This window comes from Brachycentrus maculatus, unplaced genomic scaffold (assembly GCF_059751285.1).
Source record: "Brachycentrus maculatus isolate JH-2025_06_01 unplaced genomic scaffold, ASM5975128v1 h1tg000102l, whole genome shotgun sequence".
Classification (NCBI taxonomy): domain Eukaryota; kingdom Metazoa; phylum Arthropoda; class Insecta; order Trichoptera; family Brachycentridae; genus Brachycentrus; species Brachycentrus maculatus.
The window spans coordinates 2,117,829-2,130,000 of NW_028280856.1; the positions used below are offsets into that span (position 1 = coordinate 2,117,829).

At 32.8% G+C, this 12,172-nt stretch overlaps 1 protein-coding gene across 1 annotated transcript; it reads left to right on the top strand.

The window, feature by feature from the left end:
- Positions 1-6,599: 6,599 nt before the first annotated feature.
- Positions 6,600-8,266, top strand: Osi7 (Osiris 7). Its single transcript, XM_088258693.1, has one exon. It carries the CDS (start codon positions 6,672-6,674, stop codon positions 7,530-7,532), a length of 861 nt encoding a protein of 286 aa, XP_088114819.1. The 5' UTR covers positions 6,600-6,671; the 3' UTR covers positions 7,533-8,266.
- The last annotated feature ends 3,906 nt before the right edge of the window (positions 8,267-12,172 follow it).

Here is a 12,172-nt window from a genome sequence, read left to right on the forward strand (position 1 = left end):
TTTTTTTAATATCATTTATATAACTACATATGATCGTATGGAAAGTAAGGACAGTTAACATGGAGTTGAAAAACCAGGATGAAAGAATACAGTCCAAATGCGTTCTCTCAGATGAATGCGCGGCAAAACGTTGTGTGATAGATGTTCGAATGTTGATATTAGGAAAAGATGCATGGTTGAGATAAGAATTGTCAATAAAATAAAGAAAGGTGTGTTGAGATGGTTTGGACATGTGAATCGAACGAGTGAAGAAAGGATAGTTAAACAAATATATGAGAAAGTAGCTATGTGTTTGTATGGTTACGAGTTACAAGTTAATAAAAACTTTTTGTTTATGATGGTCATTTAACATACAAGTAATTTGAATTAAATTTATTTGAAAATAACTTAGCATTTGCACAAAAAGAAACATTATTTTTTAAAAATAATATTTGTATCCAATACCAAAAAATTACATATAATTTGAAAGATGAAATGTGAGTTTTATTTATTAAATATAGTATAAAATTTATAAGGCGAATGCAGTTTGAAATAGGCGCTGAAGAAGGCTGTAGAAAACCTGATTTAGTATTTCGAATACTTGAAAGTGGTCAGATCTGAAGTCGGAATAATTGGCGTGTATGTATGAAAAGAGGGATGAATGTGGAAGAAGTGAAAATTGTGTGCAATCTATTACTCCAGTCTAGAATAAAATAATTAGTATTTAGTAAATTGGGGGGATAATGTATACATTAATATTTTTAACACTTCCGTATTTAACTATTTATCTATGTATATCTGCTCCCTATATGGAGGATACAAAGTCCTGCAAAAAACTGCGTCTAAACGATGAAGTCAGAATGTAGCAGGCTTTAGAAAATGATTATTTTCAAAATTAAACACTTGATCATACCATATAGTGAGTTTTATTAAATAACATTTGACTTGTTTCGAAAATTAGTTTCAGATATTTTCAACACAGAAACTAACAAGCAAAAAAATATTCAGGTGAAATATATATAACCAGGCAGGTGAGATAATAAGTAGAGGGGAGAAGTAAAGGGGACTTTGTTTTATTGGAAACATAGACTCTCATATAAGCAGTCACAATAGACCTAATATGGTCGTAGTTTCATAAAGGATGCAAGATCCCTTGACCTCCCAAAAAAACATAGACCGTAACGGTGATTTGGAGGATCATATTATTAATTAATGTTTTATCAGAATTTTTAATTTTATTTCTTAATGACTTGCCCTTTGTATGTGACTGAGTTTGTATTTATTCGACAAGGACATTGTTTCGTATTTATTTTTTAAATGGCATTCTATATAAGACATTTCGTTATTTTTATTCTCTGTAATATATTCGGATCTCCCTGTAGTTTATTATGGACGGAAGGACGGATGCAATCTGAAAGTGGGCGAGAGGGGTTATTCTGACCAGCTTTTCTTTATAATTCCACTCATTATTGGTCGCCTCTGAATACCTGTACCCGCATACTAACCAAGACGTATCTCACACCACTTGTTCCGGCTATATCCGCATACGGATATAATAATCCATATCATTTAAAGTGAAATTTAGACACAATTTTACATAAATGCGTTAAAAAAATTCCAAGAAAATTACTCTCACATTGATAATTTTAAACAGCATTATGAGTATGTTCAAATACTTTTTTCACGAATCTGGATTATCTCTAATTAAAGGAGACATCTCAAACCCAAACCAGCCTTTGACGGTCGCAAGCCCCGTTAATGCACAGACTCCCATATTCTTCTTCATCTATGATGAGATGACAATAAAATAATATGATTATTTGAAAAATTAATCACTTGTTAAATACCACTTATTGGGTTTTATTTAGTTGCACATGACTAGTTTTACAAACTGCAGAAGTTTTCATCGACACATAATTACATAAACTAAAGAGCAAAAAAATTATTCAGGTATACATATGTAAATGTGCGTAGGGTAAAAAAAAAACGGAATTAAATAAAATAAAAATTTTATGCAAAAAGAAGTCAATAATTTGTATTCAACAAGTGTTTAATTTTTAAAAAAATCATTTTGTCATCTTACAAAGTTAATACTAAATCGATATTACTCTCACGTAAGTTAGACTGAGAAACCATGAAAATATTTGTATCGAACAAATAAATTTGTTCAATTTTTCTTTCTTTACTCACTCGATTCACATGCCCAGATTACTACAATATACCTTCTTTAATTTGTATTTATTCCTTATATCACCATTCGAACTTGTATCCTACATCATTTTGCCTCACATTTATCTGAGAGATCGCATTTCGAATGCGTTCAGTCTACTTTCATCCTTCTGTTGCCAACTCTTTGCTTTGCTTTCAAAATATTCGCGAAAAAATATTATTGATACTTAAAATTAAACTTTTACCTGCATTGAAAACACGTTAAATAATTATTAAATTGATATGTTTTGTGCAGTCTTAAAATCATATTTTAACAAGATTGTACAGTTATTTGAATTATTTTTTAAAGTTATTTTAATTCATTTATTGATTCGGTCGTCACTGTGGAAAATCTACCAAATAAAGGTATTTACTAAGTTGAATATAAATTAAAAATAAATTGTTAATATTTTGAATGCTCAGACTTGTTTACCATATTTCCTTGTCTTCAAATGTTGTCACCTCTTTTAAGAAATTTATAGAAATATTGAAACGTTAACTATGCAAATATATATTTTTAAATCGGGTTGTGGTTCACTCTACCAAAACACAAGAGTATGAAATTAAAATATTTGTATTCCTGATAAAAATCCACATTAAAAATAAAATAATAATTGTTTCCAGTATTTAATAAAAATATAACATACTGACTACCTTTTGTTTATTCGACATAATATTTTTATGATGTAAGAAGATCGTAAAACGTAACGAGAGGAAATATACGAGTTCGTTTATTATAACATGTCTTCGCTGTTTGTTACGACTAATTCTGTCATTATTTTCTTTAAAAAAACGATACGAGTAAAAAGTTATATGGCACGATTCTCATTGTTGTTTGTTACAATATAAAAACAGGGTTGTCGATTTTTTAATCGGAAGGTATAATTAAATCTTATAATATGACGAGCTTGCCCAAAGATAAAAAAAGATATTTTAAAAAATAAATCAAATTAAAGAAATTAAAATAGGAAAACTAATTCATAGGGCAAATTAAGATGGAAATAAGAACAGAGTAAGACACAGGAAAATTTTATATGTTCTAGTATTTCAAATATGTTCTTGATAGTGATGATGATTGAAATAAGAAAAATCTGCGATTTCGAAGATGTTGTGCGATAGGGAAGAGAAAGAAGACGTTTCTGGAGAAATCATGTGGGAAGAGCGAGTTCGGATCGAGTGGTGAGGATAGCAGCGGACAGCAGCATAAGCGGGATCAGACCCCCAGGAAGACCACCTAAACGATGGAGGGATAGCTGGTCATCCACCTCCCAGGAGTGGACCGGAGAATGACAGGACATAAAATATTGTTAAAAAAGATGAAGAAGAAGAGGACTTGATAGTGGTCAGGTCAGAAGTCGGAATAAACGATAGGTATGTATGAGGAGATGCATGACATGCAAAGACAGATTGATTTCGTGTCTATTTTCTGTGCCTACCCCTGCGAGGAAGTGGCATGATATTTTGTTGGTCTTTTTTAAAAAATTCTTCCACAAACGTCATTTGTATTCAATAAAATACATGCATTGCAATCTTATATCCAAGAATGTAGTGAAAAAGATTTCTTTCTTGACAAATTTTCTATAAAATAAATAACATATCAATCCGATGTTGTGCCATATATGCCATTGCGTACAAATGTGGATCGAAATAAGTATTTTTTTAATAAACTTTTAAACCTCGATTCTCAAATAAAAACTTAAAATAAAACCAAAATCTAATTAATATCGAATGTTTATATTTATTAATTTTTTAAACTTACTTTAACTTTATTCCTATTCTTCTAAGACTTTAGTGCTTAGTGAACTTGAATGTTTATTTTCTCAGTATTTAAAATAATTAACGACTAAAATTAAAACATATTTTGGACAGCCCTGTTTAAGATCATTTAAGCTTTAGTACCCAATCTAACGTTGTGTTGGGTTTTAAACAAAATATGTTTTTCAAAGAAAATCATAATGGTGATACGTTTTTCAAAAATCTTAATAAAATCAAATATTTTTAAATGTTGTAATTTAATAAACAAAGAAAATAATTAACAAATTTCCAGGAATTGAAATGATGTGGTTATCAATCAAAAGTAAAACACAATATACAAAGTCATCACTATAAGCAGCCAATGATTGTCTTAAGCGCTGTAAATGCCCAGACTTCCGTATTCCCATATTATTATTTTTTATCCATATTAAGATATGAAAGAAATATTTGGGTTAAATAAATCCAGCATTTGTTGACAAAAAAAATGGTCAACTCAAAACATGTATATTAAACTGCTTTAATAAAATTTTATAGCAAACTAAATCATGGGAAAAGATGGATAAAAACACTTGTGTCATATACAACAAAATTGTGAAATCTGAAAAACATTTGAAAAAAAAATGTCGAGTGTTTCAGAAAAAAGAAAGTATAATGAGAACATTATTAACTTTAGAAAGAATCTCGATTCCATATCCGCTCGAAACAGGTTTTACAATAATACGTTATTACAATATCAAACATTTTTTTACAATGACTCATAAAAAGTTCAAACATTTTACATGGTTTTAAATGTCTGTGCGAAGGCGGCTTCTTCCAATAATTAATGTCTGTCTCGCTGGAAAACGACGTATGCAATTGTACTTCAATATTGTTACACCTTAACCTAATTACCATAATTCTCACGTATTAAATCTAGAAGTCTACATATAAAGTAAAGGTTAAGAACCTTGAATGGTGTTTTAACCAATAAAAATGTAAATCTTCAATTAAAATATGCACTTCAATTGCAAAGTGTCAGGTACAAGTTATATGATTTTCTTTTCTTTTTTCTTTTAACCCTTATCCGCATTTGATGGTGCATAAGGCACTACAGCATATAAACGCATTGTTATCTTAATCATTGATATATTTTTCTGAATTTGCTAATCACCCCTTATCTGAAGGCTATAATTTTGATAAATCAACGGGTATGGAATTTTTTTCATGTAAATAAAACTGGTCTTCAATAAAATAACAAACCTTTATCTGCATCCCAGTGGTGCTTAGGGCACTGCTCAAATAAAGGCATTGTTATCTTGATCGTAAACAGATGAAGGAAAGGGGATCAGCCCTTCGCTACAAGTATCAGTCCAGTGTAATATTGAATAAATATTACAGTAAAAAAATCACCTATATATTTATTTGACCCCCCCTTGGTTATCGAACCCAGGAACTCCAAGACAGTAGTTTAACACGCTTACCATTATACCACGGAGGTGGACATGCATTATTTTATAGGAAAAAAATAACCATACCTTAATAAAGTAAGAAATCTAGATTTTTTTAAGGTTGGTTTTAAGGTTTTTCTTTTGCTTAATAAAAAACGTATTTTCATTAAGAAAAGCGGACTAGTTTACTTTTTATTGATAAACATTTTTTTGTACACAGACGCTTGTTTTGCGTATTCATAAGGGGGTTTTAGTCAATTCCTTTGATTATAAGATTCCACACTAAAGCGTTGCGAATATGGTTATGTCAGTAGTTAATAACAAATATTTTTCATACTCGTATACATAAAAATTAATATTCGGGTTGTTTTTTTTACTGTACAAATATCAATAAAATTATTATATATTATTATGATTAACAATAAAAATATTTTTGTGCTGTGATTGAAGAAAACATTTTTTTTAAATGTTTAAATCAAACACTGATTTTTAGAGTCTACTTAATTGTATTTTATTGTTAAAAACACATATAAATAAAATTATATGACATTTGTTAAGCCTTGTTATGGCGATTTTAAACTATTTGTTTTACTTTAACATTTAATATTTAAAATTAAAATGGAGTTCCACAAATTAAACGCCAAATCAATAATTAAAACAATTTTATCATCAAATGATTGTTTTCTTTTATCATAATTCAATGGAATGTTTACATATAAAAGTGAAAAAAAGATTTAAAGGTGTATTGTTTATGTATTTTATCAACTTTATATGTTTTTAATGTACTCATAAAATAATGTAGCTGATCATAAAAGTAAGCTTAAAGTCGCAGATAGTGAAAGAAAAACGAATACAGTCGTGCGTAATGTATACAGATGTGAAGTAAGAGTTGAATGCGCGAAATTTAAGATCCGGATAATGCACGGAAGTACAAAATATAGGAAGTGGACCCCGAGATAAAAGGGAGATTTAGTAATAGGTTTAAAATTGTACGGAATTATTAGGGGTGGGCTGTTTTGGCGCGTTCGCGATGGGTGCATCGAGTAATTGAAGATCGGCGGTGAGAACAGGTGTCCGGCGAAGATTTCGGGTACGCCGGATACTATAGTCCACCAATGTGTGGTACAAAAAAGAGAAAGATCTAGCGTGTGTGAGCGAGCGGGGGAGAGCCTTTCCCATACGGTGACCCGGTTGGAGCTATATAAGCTCGGGGCCGACCTTACACCCATCACAATCTAGTTGCCTTCCGATCGAGTCGCACCGCGCGTCACGTGTCTCAGTTTCTCCCTCACATCGCTTACCATGTCAGTGTTGAGGCGCTTCGCCTTCCTCGCCCTTCTGGGCGTGGCCTTGGGCCTGCCGGCTCAGGAAGCCCGCTCTATCCAGCCCTCTCGCAACTCCATCCAGGATAGTAACGACATCCTGGAGAGCATCTATAGTGACTGTCTGAGGAAGGATTCCTCTTCGTGCATCAAGTACAAGATCTTCACGTTCGTGGACAAACTCCTCGGATCTAAGGAGCAGTTTGCGCTGAGTGAAGGAGTAACCGTAGTGAGGACCCCCGGAACCGAGCAGGAACAAGGAGCTCCCCGAGAGCTGACCGGAGATGAGTCCATCGAGAGTCTGCTCGTGTCGCGCGTCCAGAAGTTCTTGGAAAGCCACACCATCAAGATGGAGCTGAAAGGAAGTGACGTCGTAAACGCGGTAGCTTCCGGTGGTCGTGCCCTCGAAGACGCTGCCGACGGCTTCCTGGACTCCGACAATGGCGAAGGTCGTGGCAAGAAGAAGAAGGCCGCCAAGATCTTGGGACCCCTGCTAGCCGCCGTGGCTCTCAAGGCCGCCGCCATCCTGCCCTTGATCCTGGGAGCTATCGCTCTGATCGCCGGAAAGGCCCTGCTCATCGGCAAGCTCGCCTTGGTGCTGTCTGCCATCATCGGACTGAAGAAACTGCTGTCCCAGCAGAAGCACGTAACTTACGAAGTGGTGGCACACCCTCACCACACCAGCAGCCACTCCGTGGGCCACTCCGACTACGGTGCGGGAGCTTCCGGGTACGCCGATGCCGGATATGGTGCCAGCAGCGGCGGCGGACACGGAGGCGGCTGGGGAAGGGCCATCGACGCCCAGGAACAGGCCTACTCCGCCCAGAAGCCTCAGCAATAAACCTTCCATCGACTCGAGAGACTACGTCAGTACCGATGTAATACTCCAGTTGTTAAGTTATTTGTTACGGAGAACGAGTTCTTCGGGGTGTATCGCTCATGCGCGATATCTACCCGCTGAAGTGCCTTAATCCAATGTGTTATTTAAATTATTTAAATTATTATCGATGTTTGCTCATTATATGAAGCTAAGAAAAAAACGAATTCAAAACATTATCATTGAGCGTTATCTCTAAGCTGCATTGTATACATATTTATTCGATTCATCGTATATTCTTATTGTTTTGTTTTTTGTTCGTTTTTTTTGTTTGTACTTTTTGTTTGTTTAGTCATGTTTTTCTACCTCCTTCTATGTTACGTGACTTACCTTTTTAAGACTTATTTCTCTTAAAGAGAACTTATGTTTATGTAAGTGCTATTACGCACGCGAAAAGACTTGTGATTTTATTTTTAACTCGACCTTTATTTTAAGTTTTATTTTTAATTTTATGTTAAACCATCCCCCTTTTCATCTTCACGCCATAACTTGCCATACCACTACGTTTGTTTTTATTATTATTTGAATCATGTTCTGTTTGTTTCCTTTCATTCATTTCGTTTTGTAATTATTTTTTCGTTTCATTTTCCTCCTTCCGTCCATCAAAAATGTATAAAAGACAACCTATGCCAATGCTATGTTATGATTGCTTCAATTGTTATATAAAACCATTGTAAAAAAGAATAAAAAAAATACAAATGTTACAATCTGTTTATTTCCTTACGCCACATAACCGTCTATTCACTTTCTTGTTAAGAAAACAACCAAAAATACTGGAATTTACTTTCGTCATCGACGTAATAAGAAGATCCAGAGAAGTAGAGCGAGTTACTTCGGTTAAAAAGAAAAGATGGATTAGTTACGGTGCACATTAGCATTTGAGATTGGGATTTGGGTCACTAGTAACACTTTCTATCTCACAAATAACTCATGGTATTGGTTTAATGCCATATCAAGGTTCGATCACAAAAAGAAAGTTTGCTCGCATGCAGCAAAAACCGTAGTTGAATGACCTTAATACGAGAGACTTTCCTCGGATGTGCTGCATCATAATTACGGCGAATCGGTGGTATATTCAAAGTAATTATACAGGTTTTTGGTTCACATAACAGTCTTAATCTACGACATTGGTAATGAATGAGTCGAATAATATACTCTTAAAATAATATAATTATGTATCAGGGATGGTTAAACTTTTTCGTGATCATAAAGAAAGTTGGTATTTAAAACTCAAAATAAGTTTATATAAAAAAAAACAAAGTTACTAGTAGGTACACATTCAATATAATGCTTTTTCTCACAAAATGAAAAGTTAAATTAAAAAACAAAATGTTCTTTTACTTCATATGATAAAGGCAAATTAAGTTTATTATAAAACATAACATAAATTGTATACATTTATTTAAATCACAATTTTAAACATTTTTTTTGCATTGACCCACCAAACCACCTTGTGTGTCTTGTTATTATTGTTTTTAACGATTTTAACCTAATATACACACAAAAAAAGAGAGAAAAATTAAGAATATAAACATTTTACAATTTTTATAAGATTAACTCTTGATCATTCACCCATTCCTTTATTTTGCCTTTGTTCCATATTTTACAACATTTTGAGTGTGTCCAAATACTTGTTCACAAAATCTGGATTATCTCCAATTACAGGAGTCATTTTTATAAAGTTAGTGCCACATTTTATTTTGACCTCTAACATCCATCCTCTAATACACGTATACCTTATCTTTATGAAAAAAAACTCTCAAATTAACAATGTTTTAATTTGATAAAGTGCCCTGTTCATCATTTGGTGTGTATAAGGGTCAGTAGTAGTGCTCTTATTACGTTCAGTAGATGAAGGTGCTATTGCGGTGAAAAACTTTTTTTCCTAAATATTTTTTTCACAATTTGCAGATGAATTATCTCCTAAGTAAAATAAACCCGGATTTGCAAACAAGCATTCGGATACACTCAAAATTCTATCAATATTTTTATTTTATTTGCTCGAATCAAATTCAAAGCTCATCTGTACCAACTTCGATAACAGCTTAGTTTGGAACAAACTACCATTACGCATTAATGCTGCTATACTACCAGTCATTAGGTTACATTTTTGCTTCAGATCCAAGTAAGGTAAAGTCAATATTTAAGTACACAAATAATTGGGAAGAGAGTGCAAGTATTCTGTTTCGTAACACATGTGTTATATCTAATATTGACGTGCAAACTGTGTCATTTTGAAGAATAAATACGCACTTGGCCATTAAAACTACGTGTGTTATGTAATGAAGAGTGAACTTACACGGTATATACATCTGATTTTTTATTTAAGTTTTTTCTGGTGAATACCACTATCCAAGTAATAATATTTATTAAAGTTTAACTTTTTAAATCAAACTTTTTTTTTTGTGTAAGACAAGACACAACTTAGTTGACTCAAAAAATCTGTGTTTGATTTAAAAATTAATACATAAATTACAATGGAGTTCTTCGAATTAAACGCCAAATCAATAAATAAATCATATTTAAGTTAAACATAATTGTAAAATACATAGATTTTACCACAAAGTGACTGCCGAATCAATTAATGAAATTACACATTAGATCATAATATATTTCATTAAAAAAATAGATGTTTAATTTCCACGTTACACCTGTATAACTAAAAAAAATACATGAAATATGAAGGTAAGGTATCATAACTAACTCACTAACCATCACGCCGCTTCTCCTCAGGGGTAAGCAGAAACACTAGAACGCCAAACCAATCTGTCTTAACGAACAATCTTAACCTCTTACACATTCATGCATCTCCTTTTATACATAATACATACCCATAAATTATTCCTACTTTTGACCCGACCATTTTTATGTATTTGAAATACTTGATTATGCCAAGTTTTTCTTAGTCTATTTTTGCATCTATTTCTAAGACTGAATGCAGTTAAAATGCGATCTCTTAGATAAATATGCGACAAATCGATTTGTGACAGATGTAAGGAAAGAATGCAAGGCTGAGATAAGCATTATCGATAAAATAAAGAAAATTGAGTTTAGGTGGTTCGGGCATGTGGAACGCACGAGTGAGGAAAGAACAGTAAAACAAATTTATGTGGCGAATATAATTGGAAAAAAAAGAAGCCGAAGAAGACCGAAAAAAACTTGGCACGATCAGGTATGTCAAATGCTTGAAAATGGACGGGTCAAGAGTCGAGGGAGATGAGGGTTCGCATTTAGACTGCATTCTGTCTGCTTTCAACCTTCTTTTGCCAACTCCATGCATTATTTATTTTTTTTCTTTACCAATATCGCCTCTTGTTCGGACGCATACGTTGTGCCACTTGCTACTTGTGCCGGCGTTGCTCGCTCAACAGGTTGTCGGCTGGTCGTCTGGAATCTGAGCTTTCTTCGGTGGCCCACTTTACCATCGACCACGTACGCACACTCAAATCATACCATATTACAATGTTATCTAGTGGACATTGCACTCACTGATAATCGATTATTTTGGATAGTCAATATTAGTTCTTGAATGTTTTCCGCAGATACTTTGTGGCACATTTTATAAAATTAATTAACTTTGTTTTCACCACTTTTTTTAAATTATTAATTCATTTTAAACTACCGGTTTCGACAATACCTGGTCATCATCAGGGTTTATTTTAAATAAAAAATATTAAAAATACTCTCACCAAAAACTCCCACACACTCTATAAATATCCTACACACTTAGGATTTTAATGGAGTGTGTGGAAGTTTTTTAAGACTATTTAAATGTTTTTAATATTTTCGATTTAAAATAAACCCTGATGATGACAAGGTACTGTCGAAGCCGGGAGGTTTAATTTTATTAATAAAAAGTGGTGAAAACACAGTGAATTAATTGAATAAAACTTAATATTAGTTTTGTACTACATTTGTTGGTGGAACTGCATTTTATAAAATAAAATATAAATATGTCGTCACAATTGTTTTACCTTGTAGGGGTATTTTTTTTAAAGAGAAATAATAAAACACTCTCCTTACCATCCACTATTTACTTTGAGTAATACCATTTTTTTTAAAACACTTATTTGTGGCTGCCGGTTTCGGAAAATTCGTCAGGTCGTTAAAATCAAAATATAATACTAGAATGGGTTCAAACCGAAAAACTCTGACTCAAGAGTCCACGTCACTAACCACTGGACCACAACCTGACACGATTATGTTTATGATAAATTGAAAATAAATATAATACCAAATAAGAAGTTGAATAATAAAACGACTTTGTAATTTTTTCCACATAAATTTTATTTGACCAGCAACCGGGTTTCGTCGTAACCGATATCATCACACTGGTCTGCGGATTCCAAAGCTGGTAGTCATGAAATAGTGTTATTAAGTAGTATTTTACAAAATGAACGATGAATGATAAGAAAAGTTTTAATTGAATTGAATTTTTTTCTAAAAATATTAAAGTTTTGTACTGACATTTCTTGGTGGAACTGCATTTATGTAAATAAAAAAACATCTTCAAAATTTATTTCACACTTACTTTATTTGACCAGTGAGTGTATTTTTTTATTACCGACATCATCAGGCTGGCAGGAGGCTAGATAAAATTATGT

Coding starts and splice junctions, on each gene's coding strand:
- Osi7 (XM_088258693.1), top strand. CDS start 6,672: ATGTCAGTGTTGAGGCGCTTCGCCTTCCTCGCCCTTCTGGGCGTGGCC.